At 47.2% G+C, this 21,479-nt stretch overlaps 1 protein-coding gene across 6 annotated transcripts in view; it reads left to right on the top strand.

Moving 5' to 3' along the window:
- Positions 1-21,479, top strand: part of LOC119396304 (methylcytosine dioxygenase TET3) — a 196,919-nt gene that overhangs the window by 120,190 nt on the left and 55,250 nt on the right. For 3 of the 6 annotated variants that reach the window (XM_049415909.1, XM_037663464.2, XM_049415912.1), the window contains exons 3-4: positions 7,895-7,972; positions 8,907-9,059. In XM_049415909.1, the coding sequence (XP_049271866.1) occupies positions 7,895-7,972; positions 8,907-9,059 (231 nt within the window). Of the gene's footprint in view, positions 1-7,662; positions 7,793-7,894; positions 7,973-8,906; positions 9,060-21,479 lie in introns of those variants that run through there. The other 3 variants (XM_037663488.2, XM_049415920.1, XM_037663481.2) reach the window with 3 other exon arrangements.

Genomic DNA, 21,479 nt, shown 5'->3' with positions numbered 1-21,479 from the left:
GGAGCTGCCCCACGAGGCCGGATATTATTGACACACCTCGACTGCGTGACACTCGACTATCTCACATATGAACGTCATGTTCGAGGCACGCGCGCCACGGCACGCTGTCGAGCTGCCGGCATGGTGATGGCAGGTGAGGGGTAGCGCCGGAGGTCATCCCTGGCGCGCAGCGACCACCACAGCCCGTCGCTGGTGGTGGTGGTAGTGGTGCCGGCGAGGGGTTGTGCCCCCTCCACCAGATCGATCGGGCAAAAAATCAATGGGCACCAGCGGCGCGCTGACTCGGCGCCCTTTGCGGCGCCGACCCCCCCGCCCCCTCCACTCTGCCGTGTATCGACATTCATATCGATTCCGTCAAGACGAGGGCCAATAAGCGGCCATCGATCGCTGCCCGGGAGGGACCTCACTGCCGACGCGTTCTTTCTTGCCAACTCCGTCTCGCGGTCCTGTCGAGCTCGACCTTGTGTGCACGTAGCGGCGTCCCTGATCTATGCAGGCTCGCGACGCATGCTTTGACGTCTTGCGTGGCACGCAGCATTGGCCCGCACACTATCGCATCGTGGGCCGCTAACCGATAAGCGAGCCAGTGAAATTCCTTTCTTCGCTGGATACTTGCATCACACCCCCAATGTCAGGCCGGTCGCCATGGCGAAAACAACATCCTCCGGAGGTCTCATTTTACTAGATATCGCGTCGTTACCTTAGCGTGTGTGAAAAGTGCTGTCACTGCAGCTTTTCTTCTTTCCCGGGCTGCTCGTGCTATCATGTCTCCAGCTGATCCTATCGCAATTTTTGATAACATCGACGTTAAAAAGTTTGATTCGTTGGCAGCCTTCGTTTTAGTTCCCGACGGTGTAAAAAAAAAGGGGGGGGAGGGGGAGGGGGGGAGTGTACAGATACGCCCACCAAACACGTATCCGACCTTTCCAGGAGCATGTAGTCGCTTCCTGGCAAATAAATTAGTTGGTTGTGTTTAATGTATGGAAACTGCACCTGGGCTTGCGAGAGACCACTGGTTAATTTTGACAACCTTGTTAGCTTCAAGCGTGCGACCATATAGTCGCAGAACCCGTGCGGCGGGTGGTAGTTACGGATGTCTCGTAATCCTAAGTGCTCGCACTATTTCTGATAACTGTTGAAGGAATTTTCCCTTGCGAAAACCGTCGCCTAACGTTTCTCAGTAATTTAGCGTACGCAAAAGTCACTACGCCAATGGTATGGACTTACACCACACTCGCGTAAGCACTGAACGAAAGGCCTCAACGTGGAATGTCCGCACGATGCGGAAGCTGCGGCCGAATCGCCGTGCAAGGGACTTCCGTATGAAACATTCAGGTTATCTCTGGGATATCCATTGGTGATGTCGCCAACGTAGACTTGTCGTCCTCCGCGAGCATTAGTAGAAATGTGTGAGCAGGTCCGACATAGTTTTGCGCCATGAAGCCCTACCAACCATAATGTAGGGCTGAGCAAATGCGGAACACAGACCGCTGCAGCGAGCTTCGGGAGAATAACGCGCTTCCACTGGTAATAGTTCATATGTCGAGGACTCCTCGACCAAAACTTTGAATTGGAAGATTTCAAAGTGTATCTTGTGTTTGTGTGCCAGCGTGGAGAGGCGTAGGTTTGCACTGTGACAACAGTATCTCTCTACCCCTTCCTCGGCTTACATTTACTTTTAGTATATTAAGTTCTCGACGCTGTGTAGATGGGAATTGAGCACAAAAAGAATTTCAAGTCTGCAGCAACCTACTTAGGAAGGAAACAGAACGCGTCACATGGATCGCGCCAACAGATATGACTGTCGGCGGCTTTTCGCGTCCGCGCACTCGATAAAAAGCGTCTCTTCCCCCTTTTTTTCTGTCTGTTTATTTCGTGGATTAACAGTTCTTTGTGAATCGCCGTCCCCGCACAAGAGCGAGCGTCTGTTTCCCTGCGTCCTTCGAGTCCCGCTGCACATATAACGACTATACGCTATTCTTGAGCTGGCGCTTCGCAGCTGTGAGCCATGACTGAGAGCATCTCAGCGCCTCCACACGCCCCTTCTTCCTTCGGGCTAGCTGTTCAAGCAACGTAGGGAGAATAAAAGTTTAAAAGGAAAGGCGACGCTTGAGCGCATGGCGTACCGAGGCGGCTTGTGTGTGAGCCCACGCGAAGAAAAGCCAGCATCACCTGCCCCCGTATGTGTCTCACGGGTCAAAATCCTTCTGAGATTCGTTCCCACGGCTTTTCCTTTGCTCCGCCCGTTGTGCATCCTCCCCCTCTCCCACTGTCTTCCCCTCCTTCCATTTTTACTCCGCCGCGCCGCCTCGGGCCTCCGCTGAAGGCGCAACGCTCTCTCCTCCTTCCCATCTCTCGTCGTGGTCTCGAGGATCTTGAGTTTCTCTCGCGGCCTCTCGGGGGGAGGTGGGGGTCACGTGGTTTCTGTGACTGTAGCGAGTGCTCTCGTTCTTGCGTCCATTTCATTTTCTTCCTTTTTCTCTCGCTGCCTTACTTTTTGTGGGCTAACATTTGCCTGCTTGTTCTCTCGCTGTCAGCTCTGACCGGTCTCGATTATATTTACTTGAACACACCGAGTGTAAAGGCATTGAGCGGCGTGCCATCTGCTTCGTATAGTTATTCGTTCCGGCTCAGTTTGATGTCGTTTCTCCTTAAAAGTCGCTCCGTTAACAAGGGCTGTCCCTTTTGTTAAGCCGAGGACGTCCTTGGTCGTGTCATTTTTTTTTTCTTCTTTCGTTTGGCTCGCTCTGGCGTGTTTCCCGTAAAAGGCTCTTTAAAATGTCAGTAAACGTTTGTGGGAACACGAGTATATGTGTTTTTGAAAAAAAAAAAAAGAAAATAAAATTTAATAAAAAGTCCCATACGATTATTGCGCCTTGTGGTATACAGGCCGACTATGATACGAGAGGCACCGTTCGGGTTGTAGTTGACCAAACAATCAACTCGGTTCCACTAAACTAAAGCTAATCTCACTTTACTGCTGCTGGTGACGGTACCTGACTCTGCGTATTCACCCATTTTTTACACGGTCGCCTCGTGACGTCATCAGCGAACCCTTGCGCCGTGCAGGTCGTCGACTGTATCCACTGTCCCGGCAGCCAACTGTAGGTGCGATTCACTGTAATTAAGAGGGGCGGGGCGCTGCAGAGGCTTGTGATTCTTTCATGCCTATCACGGACACCCTGATTTCGCTGCATTAGCCGCACTGCTGCTGTAGGCTGGAGTTCTAAGAGTTCTAAGAATATGAGAAAACTAACAAAATTTCGCTCGCTGTCATTTCTAAGAAATTGGAGAAGCGCAGCGCATATGTGCACCGAATAAACAAAATACAAAATTTTGAGAAATGGTCTCTCTGCTAGATTTCGACTCGCGGCCTTTTGTTGCCCGGCGCTCTAACCACTACGCAGGCGGAATAGAACGAATGCAACGAAGCGCGTTCGACGCGTTTTCCACAACAGCGATGGTTACCCAGCGCTTTGATACACCTTGCGCCTCTTCGTCGGGTGCCGTTCGATGGAATGTGGGTGTAGATAAGTATTTCAACATTCCGTCAACGGCAGTGCTGTGAGCATTGACTGTGACCATCAACGTTATATGGTGTCGGCTGTGCCTTAACGTAATTTGCCTTTTTCGATATTGTTGTTTCTTCGCCTGCGAGCATAATAAGCGCACTAATCGTGGCCCGTTGTATCTCGCGCATCCATGTCGCGCTGCCGAAAAATTCAACGCTCAAAGCGGTCTTATCCAGCGGACGCATTCCCGTTCGCGCGCGGGCTCGACGCGCCCTCCATAAACAAGGGCGCGTCGAGGCGATCATAACCGCAGCAGCCCTCCAGCCTGCCGCCTTCTTTTCTTCCCCTCCCGGCGGCTGCTGCGGTGGCAGCGGGCTCCTTCGTGTAGCGGCCTTAGCGGCGGTCCGGCCTCGCTCATTTTTAATGGGCGCGCCGGCATGTGACCGAGCCATCGTCGAAAGGCGGGATGGAAGTCGGAGGGGGGCTCTAGACAGCACGGCCCGTCGGTGCCTGCCCAAGAAGACAGAAGACGAGGGGAGTCGAGAAGAAAAAAATAAAGGAAGAACACGCCGTTTCGCCCGGGGCGCACCAGAGCAGGGAAAACACCTCCGTGCGGTCTGCCGGGCTTGTCGCTTGACGTCAAAATGACGTCACTGGGAATGCACCCCACTGTCTGGGAACAAGGAGGGTAAAGAAGAAAGATCTGGAGGTCGCGAAACAGTACATGGCGCAGGATAGCGCCTGTGTGTGTGTGCGTGTTTGGAAGGTGGGGGACGGAGGGCGTGCGACAGAAATGAGCTGTAGCCTGGCGTTGGTTGAGGATGTCGCCAGGGGTAGCGTCACGTTGGCGCAGCAGATGCAGCGAGCGCGCTCAAGGAGCGATTTTGGAACTCGCGCTTGTAGCGGCAAACGATTTTACCGAGGAGGGAGCCGGACTAGCCTTACTGCTGTATTCTACTAATGAATTTTGCAAAAGGGAGGTGTTCATTCAAGTATAGATGCGGCGTAAGTCTACTTAACAGATATCCGGATGTGCGAAGAAAACAAATGCGGTTTATGCGTACCCAAGTGCCTTTACTACGTCAATGAAAGCAGTTGCGCACCACGGTTCTTGCTTCGATTCAGCTGCAATATAATAATAATAATAATAATAATAATAATGATGATGATGATGATGAAGTGAAACGTCCAAAGCAAGCAAGCGGATGTTTAGCAACACGCCTTCTGTTCTACAAGCTTTTCTTGCTGATGCATGGCAGTGAGCCACTGCCATGCATCACCTAGTTTCACGTTCTGTGCCTTGAAGGCGCTTCCTCGACAGTACTGTTCTAACTCTTTCGGCAGTGCCCAAATCGCCACAAGTTGGAGCTGCGTTCTCGCCGCAGAAGGCCCTACTGAGTTCTGTCACACCCTCGCGCTGTGCCGTCTCTGAGACCGCATCGCCGTTGGCGCGAGTCTCTTAATTGTGTCTCCAGGTTCTTTAATTTTGGTGGACGATGCCGTGCCGCGGTCTTTGGAGAGCGTATCGCGAGCTGCGCCTGCGCGGACGCGAATATCGGGGCGCAATCTCGCGCTGGCTCCCTCCGCACAATGCGTCCAATGTATAACAGTGTAGGAGAGCGCGGACCTCGTGAGGAGGACGACGGAGAGCCCAGGCGGGTGCGAAGATCTCTGCCGGTTCCCGGAATTTCTGATCGATATTCCTCTCGCAAAATGTGCGGGGCCCACGGGTCGGAGAACTGCGCGGGGAGGGGGCTAAATAACTTGACCTTCTCTCCACTCGGCTCCTGACCTTCCGGCTCGGAACTTTCGCCGTCTCTCCCGCCGCTGCCAGCGAGTATCTTCTTCCTCGTGTCGAGCGGTGTGCGAACATTTTCGGGGACCTCATTTCCGCTTCCGTTTCTTACGCCACATGCTCGCCATCTTGCCGTTCTTTCTCGAGTCCCTCTTTTGCACTTTTACTTACTCCCCGGCGAACGGACTGGAAACTCTCTCGAGCAGCCGCGGATACAGGGAAGGAAACGTCGATTTGCCAGCTCTGGGGCATCACTCGCCCCTTCGTTCCTTCTCCGTCCCTCCTATTTTTCGACGCGTCAGTGTTTCCGTTCGCCCGTCCGTACCATTGATTTTCTTTAACGCGACGGTCTTTTTTTATCTTGTTTTTTTTTTTTTTTTTTTGCTCTAGACCCAGCGATGTCATTGTACGTCCCGGGACCTATACGAGCTGCGGGGAGACGAGTAGTGCGTGCGCAGTTGTGCCCAAGCTGTTGCGAGCAGCGTGCCTAAATGCATAAATTTTGTGAAACTGCCCTTTGGCACCTAACCGTGCGTGAACGCCATTCACTGTCGCTTACTTTTCTACAGCTTATGGACGAGACGTATGACGGTTGCCTTTCGCCGTACGATGAACACTTTGTTACTGCTCTTTAGCATCCCCCACCCCTTTCTTGATTAGGCTAAAGCAGATCACCGATGTGATTTTAAAGCGGCAGTATTCGTCGCATTTGTGTGGCAGACGTCAGTATCCCTGTCTTTGATTACGCGAACAACATTTGGCGCTCACCGCAGCTATGTCGTCGTCGCCAGACAAGTTGGCGTAATGTTTCGGTACGCTTTACTAATAGGAGCCGTGCAGCAGCATCCTAGTAAATAATGGACGCACTCATTGTGTTCATGTCTCGCATTTTGATACCGGGGGATACTCGTGCTGTGTTCTTTTATTATTTTAACCCCTTCACGTTTCCATTGTTAACTTTAACGAGAAAATTTGCGTGCGCATGTACGTAATGACTGTCAAGACACGAGTCTGCTCGGTGTTTCCGACGTTTGCACTGCAGCGGAGGTGCTCGAGTGCTCCAGACACGAGCGTATAAGTCTTTACAGAAGTCTTCGTTGCGTGGCTTTAGCTCATGTGAGCATTGGTTTTTGTGTAATTTGCAGCATAAATTTAACGTTTTCTAAACAACGACCCTGAGAATAAAAGATTACGCCTTGAAACAATCGCGCGTATACGCGGCACAAAGTGCTTTCTTCGTAGGCAGTCGCTCTTGCGTCTTTGATGTTTTACAGTCACTTATATAAGTTGCGTTGCACTCTCCTTGCATGGCGGCGCTGGCCCACATTTCGATGGCCACGCTTTTCGTCTACACAAGGTCATCTACAAAAAGGTCAGCCATTCAATGCTACTGCGTTAAAATTATTTATCAAAAGATCATAACTGAGGGAAAGATAACCACTCTTCTTAGTCTTCGGCATTGCGATGCGTAAATGGTGCGACGGTGACCGAAACAATTTCGTCTGTTATAACTTATAAGCGAGCGTGTCGACCTGTGTGCCTTCGCGCACTGTCGGGTGCGATCTGTTGGAAATGTAAATGTGGATACAGAAGGCTGCAGGCTTGCCTGAAGCCTAGTATGCCGCTGCTTTGCTTGTTTATCGACATAGACTAAAATAATGATTAACTTTGCGCAGTAGTGTGACATGCGCACTCACTGCTTGCACCTGGCATGGTCTATAACGCATGTGTAATGCGTTGTTTCGACTATCGTCTACCTAACATAACCTATTGTCCACCTCCGCTGTGCAAGAATAGCTAGAGTAGCGCGTTGACGATTAGGAAGTAAACAGTAGTTTTACGTTTTTTTTTTTTCTTGGGGAATCTGGTTGCTTTTGACGTGGACAGAAAGATGTAAAAAAGAAGTGCGGATATTCGATCTGTGATCATTTCCTTTTAAATCTAAAAAGAAATACAGGTATTGTCAGCTGAAGGAAAAAGCGTTCGAAAATGACATTTACAAAGTTGCTCAGCTTTTCAGCGCTGCTGCGTAAAACGCCAGGTGTTCGTCAACCACAAGTATTCACTATCGCTTGATAGTTGATTATATACTATTTACTATACATTCTTTGTTTAGTTACGCTGTAGTTGAACTGCCGCTTTTGCTAGTACTGAAGCTTTAGCCATTTAGGTGCGCTGCGCTTTAGGCTAAAGTACACGCAGAGCGCGTTCTCAACGTGGAGCCCGTACGAGAGAGAGAGATCGCTGTGCCGATCAGCCGAGCCGACTCAAGCCACGGATGGTGGGATGGTGGCGCCGCCTAGGAACACATCTACAAAGCGTTGTGGGGCCGCGTCCTGTGCCCGCAGGCACGAGCGGCTGTTTTATTTTTTTCCCGTTAGCAAGATTTCCTCGTACCGCTCATTCCATATCCGATCGATTGGCGAGTATCGCGGTAGTATGCGGAGATGTCCGTTCCGAAGCACTTGTGCAGCGCGACATTGAAGTATGCGGCCCGTTTTTCCTCTTCGATCCCGCTTAGCGGAGTGTGGAGCTCGTTACGCTGAGTCACTGTCGCATGAAATAACTGTTTACTTTTTCTCTGCAGGAGCGCTATGAGAAGATGATGCATCAGATGCACGAAAGGCGTCGGGGCACACCAGATGAAAATAAAAATATGCAACAGGTGAGCGTTTATACTCATACTCATTTGCACGCGTTGGTTGTGAGCACGTAGTTTGCACGCGTTTTTTGAGAGGGATCTGCATCAGCAAGCATGAGCGCTTACTAAAAACTACTCGAGCCCAGCATGAGGCCGTCCGATTGCTTGGAGGCGGCAACGTGCGCGATATCGAGCTGTTCGGTAACGAGCGCCGTTTCTGTCCATTGTGAGGATAAAACGCGAAGCCACGCTGAGATTGATACATAGGTGCTCCGTGAGGTGGTGTGTTACACGCCGCGCTATTTCGCGAACACGTCCTTTGCCGATATGACGTTCATCTAGCGCGAAATCATGTGTGCCGCCGAGGAGCGTGAGGATTTCCTTTGCTCAATTATTTTCGAGAGAGAATACGCTAAAGAGCAAAAGTGCGTCGCGAGGCGCAGCAGCTCTTTCCCTATCGGCGTGGTTGCTAGGGTAACGGGCGCTTTTCCGATTGTTCCCGCCTTCATCCTCTCGTACTTCCTCCTCCTCCGCGCGCGTTACAACGGCCACCATTTTCAATATTTTCGATCCGTGCGGCTGATGGCGTCTTCCTCGTGTCGCCTGCTGCGTCGACCAGCGTCGGCCAGGCTCGTCGTCGCTGCGCGCCCGTGCGGACCGGCTTCCGCGATGTCGTCGCGACGATTGTTGCGAGGTGGCACGTGAGTGAAGCGCGTGCCGTCCTCGCCCCCCTCGCGAGGCCTCCCGCGAATTCCGGTCGGCCGCCGCCGCCGCGCATGGGAGACCGTCGGCCATCGGCGCCCGTTCCGTCGGCAGGCGCGTGCCAAGGGCTGAACGCGGCGAGCCTCGTTGCTACCTTTTGAGAGTCGAACGCGCATCCGCGTTGCCCTTGCCGGTGGGCCTCGCGTCGCCATCGTCGCTGCAGCATTCTCCAGCAACGTGCTGCCGCCGCTTGCAGGTAGCGAGCGCCATTTGCGGAAGCGGGGTTGCCGGAAAAGACGGAATGGCGTCGTCCCCCGGCGGCAGAAATAATCTCAACGGGAGGACGCTGAACGGCTCCACAACGCCGTACCTCCCGCAGGGAGTGCCGGAACACCTCGGGCACCCAGGGGTGAGTCTTTGAGCTGCCAGGTCTTCTCTGGATGGCGCACGACGTAGTGCCGCCGCCGCATGGGGCGCCAACATATGGGAGTGGCTGTTTGGGGTCAAGCGCTTCCTTCGAGTGGGGCCCTCGCCCTCCTTACGCTTTTAACAACTCTCCTCCCTTTGGTGGGCTTTCTGTTGCACGCACCGTGCCTGTAGAAGGAAGTGAAGCCGTAACTTAAAAGAATGAAAGCTAATGTTTAGGTTGCGGCTTTACGCGAGACAATCTCGATGCGCAGTGTTATATATTTTCCAAAATCTTGGTTTGCTTGAGTGTGGTCTCGTTATTGGTTTGCAGATTTAAGCCACTGCTGCCGCTGCTTAACCCACTGCAATGTGCGGCTTTCGCGCGTCGCGGCTGGCATGGACCTAACCACGCTTAATTAACCGTTTATCTTAATTGTGGCATTCTACCCCTTTAGCACCAACTACAACGGAACGTTTGCTGTAACGAAATAGTAGCCTGTCTTTTAAAAGGCGCAGCCGTGTTAAGCAACGGAAGGAAAATGTACGCTGCATTTTGCGTTGTGGCGCGAACTTTTGACTGTGGCGTCGGGTAACGTGCTGTTGGTTTTCCACGGGATTTCAGAGATGCTAGAGACCGCGTGGAAGTGGGACACATCAGGTTTGTACCCCTGCTGAACTGACCCAGCAATGTGTACACACCCGACTCCTGCTTTCTTTACTTTCCATCTGGAAATCTAAGAAATATCGATGAATATGCGATTCAGAGAATTGTTAGAATAATTAACAATAATAATAAACAAAGTTAGAGGGAACGTCGCTGTCGTAAGCTTTTTCGTCGCCCACTATGTATGTAGATTCAGTGGCTCGCACGTTTGTGTTCGCACACCCAACGAACGGACTTCCGTGTTGCATGCCGGCTTGTTAATTGCCATCTTCGATAGTTCATGACATTATTGGTCGAATGCTAGGCCGATGTTTTGAAGCGATGCATTTGCCGTTGCTAATACCGGCCTTTTCGCGCTTGTCCAGTGGTAGACGGGATCAGGCGCCCGCAAGCGGCGGATAAGACAAGCATAGAATCGAGCATTGCGTATCGCTACCATATACCGGCCCTCCTTTGTGTGACACCGGCACATGGTGTACTGCTGAAGGCGATCGAGCCCGACCATAATTAAATTTAACAGTGATTTTCGATCCGAATTAGGCCCGATCGCGATCAAAAGTACGCGTGTGACACCGGTATAATATGGCATCAACGACGAAGTGTAGCGTTTTATTTTCATAATACACCGTTGCTGTTTACGCGAATCGCGTCATACAAGGTTGCGTGTTTCGGTCTACTGTTTCCTTGCGCGTTCGCTTATTTCAGCTACTGTTTTCGCGCGCGTTCGCTGATTTGAAACGCGCGGAGCCTTTAGTGCGTACGCACCCGGCATTATGAGCATTGCAGTCTCTGAGGTGCACAGCGTTCTGTCTGGTTTTAGGTGCCGGACGTAGGCTTGCGTTTTGTGAATAATGGACAACGTAAAAATAACAATACAGTCTGAGTGCGCCGCATAGCGGTGGAACGAGCGCTTGAAATTGGTAACGCGATGTCCGAGCTTACACTTAAAACGCAATCTTTTTGAGAGTGAACACGGAAGCGCGTGGCCTTCCGTGCTCCGAGCGCAGTTAAGCGGTGGCCGCGAGAAGCATTGCTCATGCGCAGTGCGTCCGGCGTGCGACAATTCTGCCGTCGCGCGCATTGCGTCGGGCAAGCAAGCGCGTGTCGTCTGCTGCACGGGTACCGCAGGAACGAAGCCGTGTGCTTCAAAGTGGTAACAATGTTGAACTTGCAATTACGTTCTACACGACGCACGAATGAACTTGAAAATTTATTTTTTGCTGGCGTTCTCAAGATCATCATTGATCTGTAGCTAGGCGGCTTTTCCAACGCATATTTTGTGTTCCAGCATGACGTGGGGCCGGTACACACTGCACTAATTGTGAAAGATCACAAAGAAAGTTGTAGGATAGCTGTGCTCCTCTGCCCGGCAGGGACATTTGTGAAAATATATGGAATTTTACATAAAAGCAGCCACGGTGCAGCATCGTGTTTACGTGGCGACTGTGGACGAGCCATATAGGTAGCTGTTCGCGAAGACTGAGATAATCTTTGAGCGCCTCACATTTTCGTGCCAACGCTGTACTCATCACTACCCTCAGAATGGCAGCAGTGTTTTTTGCAAAGGGGGCCTGACAAAACGCTAATATAACATGAAGCAAAATTATTCCGCTTTACTGATACTACTTCCTTAAACATAAATTTTTTGTGAAACGTGCACCAAGTGATAGTTCGAATGTTGTATTTATTTGCCTGTTTGTTGTAGGACTACAAGAACAGAGGATAAAGAAAAATACTAGAACTAGGTGACACTCCAACCATAAGAAGCACACCGTTTCAACTGAAAGCATCCAGATTTGAGTTGCCGTCATAATAACCACCATAGGGGCCATAAAACAGCTAGCAGACTGCACACGAGCACTGTGGTGAAGTGATGCACGCGAAGGGAAGCTACCCTCCTTGAGCATGCGCGCACATACTGTTACGTGTCGCCTAATGGCGCTAGTTGTACAGAAAGCCACGCGCTCCTGTGTTCACTCTCAAAAAGACTGCGACTGTATGTATACTTCTTTCCGTTACCGTGTTACCGGATGGAATCTGCGCATGCGTGAACCTTTACGAAATGTAAACGTTTACGGCCCCACCTCGCAAATCCACCTTCATTTGTGGCTACTCGTGATATCCGCTTTTCGGAGACTCCAGCCGCCAAATAAAGATAAGCCGAAGTGCGGGCGCCAGTTGCGATCACCTTGTTTCAGCCAGATTACCGAGGCTAGAGCTACCTAGAATATCAAATCCGTAAACGCGAGAAGCCTAAAGCCTCTGACAGGCTGGATAGGTGGCACCATCTAGCGGGGCCACGGTGAACCAGACAAGCACAAAATTGTTACTGCAGAAACATCGGGCATTCTACTTCTAATGTAAATGCCTTGCAGCGGCATAATTATGAATGAGTTGCCTTTTTAACCATTTTTCCCTCAAAATCACTAAGCGAAAACAAACGTGACTGTGGTTGCACGAAGCTTCACAATATGTCGACACCATTGTCCGGTAACCTGGTAATGCTCACCCGTTTGCAATATCGGGATACTGCACACGCTAAAAACCTCTCTTATGATTTTGCTGCAGCATAATTCAATATTATCTAAATTAAATGTAGTTTAAATGTAGTTATCATCATCATTTAGTGGTTTGTGCAAACGTGAAGGTATACGTTTACGTACGGTGAGCTAAAACTTTTCTCAAACATGCGTTCCAGTAACACGGTGAATGCAATCCGGTATTCCGGTAACACAGTAACGTTAAAAAGTACACGTACAAGCTAAAAGTCCCTAATAAATCGATATTGCGTAGATGAGGAACGGCATGCACGTATAGCAATAGTAACATAGCGTTAGAGTGGATGAAGACAGAGACACTGCTGGGCGTGGGAGAATTTTTTGTACCTTGTATTAGACAACATTTCGGAGCAATATGACTGATTATTAGTGGGGGATTGGACAAAAGCTGCACGTGGTCGGCCTCATACGGAGCACTCGAGCACCTCACAACTGCGAAATTGGGATGATGTAAAGGAGTACAGGCATCGACATTTTTGGCGTAATAGTTCTAACACATACTTGTGTAGCATGTAACATGATGACGATATGACATACTTTATGGCACAAAGGCCAGCGATGGCCAAAGAGCGCCAAACAAAACTTTATGGTACAGGTTGTTGGTCTCTGGATTCTGGACCTGGTGTCAACATTTTTTGTTGCATGGAGAAAAGTTTAGAAACATTGTGCAGCAATGGTAATGTTAATCGTGAAGAAAGTTAACCTCACTTCCTCTTCTAAGGCATCCACAGCAGGAATGGTGGGAGTATCATAACAAAAATTATCGCAAATTGTTTAGGGTGCACTTGCTTGTATTCTTTTTTCAACTTTCCCTCTCGGGCTTAGAAAGCGCATGGACATCATGTAGAGGGGGGAGGGGACATAGCAGAATATATTATGCTGGTACACCTTTTTAAGGGTCATTAAAACACTAAATTAGTTCAGGCTTAGTGGTATTTCGGAATTCTATTTTTGTTAGTCTGGCATTGATTAGGTTGATTGCTAAAACAGATGAAAAAAAAAAAACTTAAGGTCACTTTTTCTTAATGCTGTGGCGAAACCCCAGCACAGCTGAGTATGCACAGCAAAGTGACATCATGGCTTTCAGGGTAGCTTGTTTTTGTTTTGTTATTGCGTCGTAAGAGTTCCCGACAAAGCATGCCACAATAGTTGTAGGCTCTTAATGCTTGTTAATTACATTATGTAGTTGGCAGTTATTAGTTCATCTTTTATGTTTGTGTACGCAAATTATATTCATGTGTCATAGGAAATTGTGTCAGCATTGTGGAAGTCAGTCTGGATGCAGTGTTCCAAAAGAAGTATTTTCAAAAAAGGAAGAACATTCATTCCTCGATAGTTTCTGCTGACTGATCACTGAGAACTGATACATTGAATTGAATACAGGATGTATATTTTGGGCCCTTAAATATTAATTACATAGTTAAATGTACTATGCTTACACGATGTTCCCCGGACGACGGCCCCTGGAGGCCTAGCCTGGGCCAGTAATTTATTTTATTTTATTTATTTTTTATTTCAACATACTGCAGCCCCGCAGGGCTATCGCAGGAGTGGGCAAATGCATACATACATAGAAGAGCATAATACATACATATATACATAGCAGAGCATAACAAGTGCGCTGAACATCAATGGTTAGTAATATACAATAAGAAGTCATCGAGTGATAAAGATCGAACGTAACCGGGCAGCGCATTCCACAATTCAATAGAATGAACAAAAAAACTATATTTAAAAGCCACCGTACGATGGATAAAAGTAGTCATGTTCAACTCATGGTAATTTCGGGTGGTTGTTGGTCTAGCAGGTGCGATGTATTTGCTGAGTAGGGGAAACCGTGGAGAATTAATTAAGGTATAAAGAAACTTCAAACATTCAACGTGACGACGGGAAGAGAGACTGGTAAGCTGTTAGGAAGATGGGAACTAGGTGAAAAATACCTGTCAAAGCGACGATAAATGAAGCGTACTGCTTTCTTCTGAACAGATTCTATTTTGTTGATATCCGACATCTTGTGTGGGTTCCACACAACAGAGCCATATTCCAATATCGGACGAACCAGTGTTTTATAAGTGAGAAGTCTTATGCTGAGAGGTGCTGAACGTAATGTGCGTTGCAGGTAGCCTAACTTTCTAAGCGCACGGTTGCACATGAGTTCGATGTGATGAGACCAAGATAAATCCTGAGTGAAAAGGAGACCTAGATATTTGTATTGCGAAACATTTCCGAGAGGGCAACCATTAAAGGAATAGGTAAATGGAGGGGGGGAAGAACGCTTGGTAAATGACATGGATACAGTTTTTCGAAAGTTGATTTGCATTTGCCAAGTGTCACACCATGATTGAAATGATGCAAATGAATCGTTAAGGATGATCTGATCATGAGCAGTTTTAATCGTATGATACAAAACGCAGTCATCAGCATACATGCGGATTTTAACAGGAATATTACTTGGCAGATCGTTAATGAAAATCAGAAATAGGAGTGGGCCTAATATTGAACCTTGTGGGACGCCAGACGTTACAGTACAAGTGGAGGAATGAGAAGACTTGAAGAGTACGTACTGAGACCTATTGGATAGGAAAGAAGAAATCCAGTTTACTAATGCTTCGTTTTTAAGAATAACAGTGAGCTTTTTTAGCAGTTTGTAATGTGAAACAGTGTCGAAAGCTTTGGAAAAGTCTATGAATATTGCGTCAATTTGATCACCAGCATCAAGGGCCTGGAGGATATCATGGGTGAATTCACTGAGCTGGGTTATGGTACTAAACCCGCGGCGAAAACCATGCTGGGCATCAGATAAAACATTATTGCAATCTAAAAATGTTATGATTTGCTTGAAGATTATGTGTTCGAGTATTTTACAAGAATGGGATGTGATAGAGATGGGTCTGTAGTTCAATAAGGACTGCTTTTTTCCGGATTTGAATAACGGAAGAATTTTAGCCGATTTCCATGCTGTAGGGACAACAGACGTCGAGAGAGATTTCTGAAAGATAATAGTTAAATACCGACTAGTCCATAAGGAGTACCTAAGGAGGAATTCATTGTCTATGTTATCAGGACTACCTTTCTTCTTCGGATCGAGTTTTAAAATGAGATTCAGCACACCCTGGTTCGAAACAACAATATCGTCAATAGAACTAGGAGTATGCCCTATGAAAGGAGGAACAACGGAGTTATCGAGTGTAAAAACAGATTGAAAGTAATCATTAAATGCATTTGCAATAAGAGCAGTATCACCCGTAACTGTGTCATTTATTTCAAATGTATCAGTGGTAGAATCCATTGGCAGGACAGACTTCCAAAATTTACGTGGATTATTTCTAAGCAAACCGGGAAGTGTAACTCGAAAGTAAAATTCACGAGCAGCATTAGTTTTGCTTCGAAGTTCCTCCTTTAGAGCAATGAATTGTGCGGCAAGAACAGCATCACCAGCTCGTTTAGCACGCCGCAAACGCCCAAGTCGTCGCGATAGGTGCAAAATTTCCCGTGTAATCCAAGGCAGCTCTGGATTCGTCTTTTTTGTTTTTAACGGTACAAAACGCATGATGCACTTTGAAACAAGGTCACTGAAAAAATTTGTTAAAGTATCAACATCATCAAAAATACTAATTGCTTCAAACTGGGCGAAAGATGTGCTAAGTGCATCAATAATACCAATATCATCAGCGTGGCTCATATTGCGGAAAGTAGAATAAATGTATCGGGCTTTCGGTACCGGACAAGAAATAGATGCAAAAACAGCTTTATGATCCGATATGCCATCCACAACAGTGCACGCATAACCATAATCGCAGACTCTAGGGCTGAAGAAGACAAGATCTAAAATCGCCGTGCCTCTTGTGGCGTCGCTGACTATTTGCTTTAGGCCAGAAGTTAGTGAAAAGTTCATCGTTTCTCTGTACAGTTGGGAAGCATGACCTAGCGGAGATAACGATGTCCAGTTTATATCGGGGACATTAAAATCGCCCATACATATTAGATTTGGCGAATGAGGAACTATTTCTTGGACGAATGCACTCAAGGAAACCAAAGAGTGCTGCGAGATTTCTCGGTGGACCCTCAATAAAGTTGATTACCTACCTACTACATGAATATTGTGGCTCTGATTTGACTTTGTCATAAACACCAAATTCTGCCTACAAATTTAATTACCCATAATAGCATTTACTGTACAACTCTGCTGTATAGCAGAGTAAAGCAAATGGTATACTTGTGTTCTTAATTACTAGATAGCGCATATTCAACACAGGACAAGTGCTACTCGCAGCTTAATCTCGCAGCACTTGTCTCGTGCAGCAGTGTTCTTTCTCTGTCCTATATTGAATCCAGTATTTGAGATTATGAACGAACGAGCCCAGCAGCGAATTTTGTTAAATTGACTCGCAACCAATTTTTCTGGACCCACTTATTTAAGGTGAAACGGAAAGCTCCCACTCGGTAATGGTTAAACCTGCAGTGGTTTATTCCAAGAGTGTGTGGCTATTTTGTAAGCAGAATTTTGTGACATGAGAAGCCTCTAAAAAGAGCCCTTTCTCCAGCAACACTCAGAAGTTGATGATGCCAAGAGCCCTCCTCGCAAACTGTTCATTACACTAAATGTTCTGCTTTCACAGGAGTGAGTGTAACTGTGGTTAACCCCCTTCATTTTAACATTTCAACAGTTCTTGAATATAAAAAGCATGTAGAATAAGTTTTCTGAACGCTCGTCGTCACGTGTAGTCTCTTTACCGCTTAGGCTCTTTACCGCCTTGCTCCTGGTAATTCTGCAACACGTCGGCAGGTGCCACTAGTCCCTCAGCTAACAACTTTCATGCTGCTGCTCATGAGCATCGAATCATATGTCAAGCGAGGGCGGCGTTACTGTTCTGCTCAACACAAACGAAGGCTTATGAGAACATTTTAAGTTCAAAAAGATTATAATAAAAAAAGTGTACTGCATTTCAATACTAATATAGAGACCATTAAACGCGTACACCAGTAAAAGCTCACGTGAATGGACTCCTCTTACACATCTTCGATATTTTTTACACATGGGGTGCCAAAAGTAATTTCTCACGACTTTAGTGAAGTAAAAGTATAAATTGGTGTCTAATGAGAAAAACAGGGCTCATTTTAGCCAATACAATAGACAATATTCCCATTAGTGGCGTTACTTCAGTTCGTGTTCTGAGCAGTTCTGTGTCCCTTTAAGGTATACTTGTACGCTCATTGGAAGATATAACTTTAGTATTGAGACCTTTAGAGTTACCTTGACATACCATGGCCATACTGAGGCTTCCATTGTATGTTGCATTTTCCTGCGACCATGTACAGGTCGCAGGAAACACAATTTCCCGGCACCAATTTTACATCATACCTTTACTGAACACTTCTTTAAATGCCAACTTGTACTGACCGTTAAGCTGGAAACCATTGCCGTTTAACAAATATATTACTCTTCATAATATTCATGAGTTCACTGGCTGAAACTGGCCTTGACAATGTGCAGCATTAGAGTTTCGGAATAGTGGCAGAACATGTTTGGGGCCCAAAAAAGGTTTGCATGCACTGGCTGGGGGCTCAGGGGGCATAGGATTTAGGGTGGGGATTTTGCGCTCACTGTAGGAGTCGTCCACCTGCAGCATTACAGTGGCACGAAGGCAAACTGTGATGAATAATAGCAAATACTGATACCGGAGTTGCCATTAAACTGATGGTTGATCCCTCTGAATCAAGGGTGGTTGCCCAAAAATCGCTTTGAGAATTTCGTTCCGCTGCCGCAAAAGGCGCACCTTTTGTGCCTTTGTAGCTGTCTTGTGGTTTCTCTTGGCCTATGATGTCCTTTTTGCGAGTAACTAGCCAAAGGTACGGGCATTTTGGTCCAGCTCGGTAGCATCATTAGCAGCCTGGTGATCTGCTCAGCATCATAAATAAAAAAGGATCAGTTTTTAGTGTACATCCAGTGCACAAATACGTCACACTTTCTTCTGGTGTTCCTCGCTGGTTCAATGTGGTCACCTTTGTGACATTTACCTGTGAATGTTGCTGTGCAAGTGAAACAGTTGGCTGTGTCTAAATGCTGCGGCTGAGTGTTTAAGCTGCACTCTGGTGGCAACCAGGCATCATAGGCTAATACAAAATGGAAGAGAATCCATGCATGTTGTGAAACTGTGTCATTGCCGCGCCTTCAGAGCTGTAAGCTAAGATGCCAAGCCTCTGGCACGCTAAGACTAGCACAATTTATTTAATAATTATTCTTATTTGATTATTGTTTAGCCGAGCAGAGGCCTCCCGCAGTGCCCCAGCACTCATTAGTGCCATGATGCAGTACCACGCTTCACTGCTCCTACATGGAGCTGCTGAGAAACGACACCTCATCGGCATGTTCAAAAGAATGCATGTGTCAATTCCGCTCACAGCAAAGCCTTAGTTTCATAATATAACGTTCAAGAAGGGTAACAGAGCTACCAATGTGGTTGTACTCGGTTTCATGCATCAGTTGCAACACTATGGAAGCTAGCAGGACTTCTTGCAGTAGATGCATTCGCACCAAGAAATAGTTCAATGATTTTACCACCTGTAATGTGATTTCTCTCTTTTTTTTTTAGACTGAGTAGTAAGTGAACATACTTAGTGCCTTAGAATATGCAAGCCCCGTTGTTTACGCAGTTGTCTGTAGGCTGTTCTGGATCATTTAGCATCTTTGTTTTCCTATTGTGGCAGCCGTGATTAGTTCAGATAGTGTGCAGCCAGAGGCAATCAAGGAGGCCTTGTTTACAACAACGAAATTCAAGTGCGAGACGTGTGGGCTTACACATTTTCTAACCAAACTTCTTGCATAGCTTCCACAGCATTGCACCTGAAGTACAAAATGGAGTATAGATCATCCAGCTTCTGTGTTCGCTGATCGAAGAGTTGGTTTGATTCCGTAGTTAGATGCCTCAACGAAAGTTCTCTTTCAGACTTTTTTTTTTTTTGTGACTGTCCGCTTTTACTGACATCATTTCCATAATGGAAATGATGTCAATCAATTCTTAGTGGATCCCGGCATGAAACTGTTCTATGTTAAAATCGTTAATCAAAGATTTCGTTCTAATAAGTTAGCTGCATAACCAGCAAACTTGTTAGTTCTGTGTCATCGGCCAGCACCAGTCATTCTTACAGACACCAGCCACCTTAGGCCTATGAGCATCTGAATTGACAACCAGTCTTAAAAACAGGGGCAATTAGTCATTCAATTTTTGTAATATGCATGAGATGATAGAAAGGTCTGACCCACATCAACTTTTATTTGCTAAGAACGTTAACCGTTACTGATAAATTGGTCTGGTTTAGTCCTAGATGATAGACGTTGCTTCAATGGTTGCTGCCATGTTAGTTGACTCAAAGCTTTAGGGGCAATTTTTGGGGCTGTCTGCTAAATCCGAATAATAGCCTTTTAGCAAGTTACGGAAATACGGTAGACAAGTACAGCATGGTATTAAAGTGCTTCTCCTACTTTCTCGCTCGTTGTGCTTTTGTGGCTCCTAATTCCAGCGAAGGCACCCCAACACCATAAAAGCTTTCTGAAGATTACTGTGGGGTTGTCAAGCCTCATTGTTGCCTGTCAGCCTATGCATTGTTAATGAGGAACCTGTCGTTCGGGGGACGCACTGTCACTGGAACTGGGAGCAGCTTAAGCTCAACGAGCGAGAAAGGAGGAACGCTATAGGCACCCGTCACTGACCAGAGGGCGCGATTGAGCTCTTATCGAACGCCTAAGTGTTGAGGGCACCAGCCGCCAGGGATACCAAGAAAATGAAACGCTCGCTGGACACATCGACACGCTCAAGTGTCTCCCTTTTGGGCGCCTCTTTCAACGAACGCTTCCTACGTGCATTCGTAATCATCTCAGGGATGTTGCCACCGCCTTCAATGCAGCACAAACGCGTTTAGAACGCGCTCTTTACAGGCTGTGCCAAGGCAGCACAAACGTTACAAACGCGTTTCAAGCGCACTGCATTGAGGCGGTGGCAAGTCACGTTCAATTCAAGGAGCGTTTCTGAACATGGAGGATGCGGAGGATAGACACTCGATTTTGCTGCGTCTACTCGCTAGGTTGTGTTTTCTGGCGCTACCATCGTATCTCAGAAACTGCAGGGTGCCTATGGTAATATCTTACTGCATTTCCGTAACTCGCAAAAGGACTGTATTAGTGTGTTTGATGCAAACCCTCAAATGCTGTTTGAATCTCATGCACCCTCACTACTGTTGACGCTGTTGACTGAAGGGATATTGGTATAAGTTGGAGGTAGTCAGCTTGAGTTTGCCAAGGTGCACTACTACCAAATTATGGGGAAGTGTGACAACTGGAACATGTAGTTGGTGACCACTGGCACAGTTCTCTATTGGGCTGTGTACATTTCACCCCAATTTTTTTGTCATCCAGAACTCGTGGAGTTGCCAAGTCAAGCGCAGAATCAAAAAACAATCTTTTAAACAGAGCGATGGGGTGGCTGTCAGCTTGTAGGTTCCCATTGAGAGCTGCTGTTGGTTGATACAGAATTAGCCTCCAAGCAGGATGTTTAGATCAGTGCACTCCTTCCTGTTCCTACTTTTACTCTGTGCATTAATTGCCTCAGCTAACTAAACCGACTGCAGGAGTTGGAAAATCTGTGCTTCTACAATTTTGATCAGAACTGTGCATTTCTGAGAGAAAATGAGTGTTGAAAAGTGCTACGTTGGGTCAGTTGGTAACACATGCTCTCAAAGGTGAGAACGATGCCTAAAATGTAGGGGTGTGCGAATATCAAATTTTTCGAATACGAATCGAATACGAATATAAACCTTCGAATATCGAATCGAATTTCGAATATCAAAGGAAAAATGCCTCGACAATAACGATATTTCATTTAGCATGTGGCTATTTGGAAAAAAAAAAACAAAAAAAAAAAACATTAGGAGCCTGACTGGCAACACAACATACACTGCTATCTCCAGAACACAATGTCCAGGCTAGCACAATGCATATCACAACACAAGCAAATATCACGGCACAATGAACGTAATGAATACATGTTATCATGAAGAAATATGAGTTGCTCCACACAGTCAGGCAGCAGGCGCTCCCTTGTAACAGAGACAATGCCCCCCCCCCCCCCCCCCCCTGCCACTGAAAAGGCACGCTCGCTTGGAAAAGAAGTGACTGGTATAGGGAGTTACATGGGGCAAAGCT

This window comes from Rhipicephalus sanguineus, chromosome 1 (assembly GCF_013339695.2).
Source record: "Rhipicephalus sanguineus isolate Rsan-2018 chromosome 1, BIME_Rsan_1.4, whole genome shotgun sequence".
In the NCBI taxonomy this organism is placed as follows: domain Eukaryota; kingdom Metazoa; phylum Arthropoda; class Arachnida; order Ixodida; family Ixodidae; genus Rhipicephalus; species Rhipicephalus sanguineus.
The sequence above is the reverse complement of the archived record's forward strand: the minus strand, read 5'-3'. Positions and strand labels throughout refer to the sequence as shown.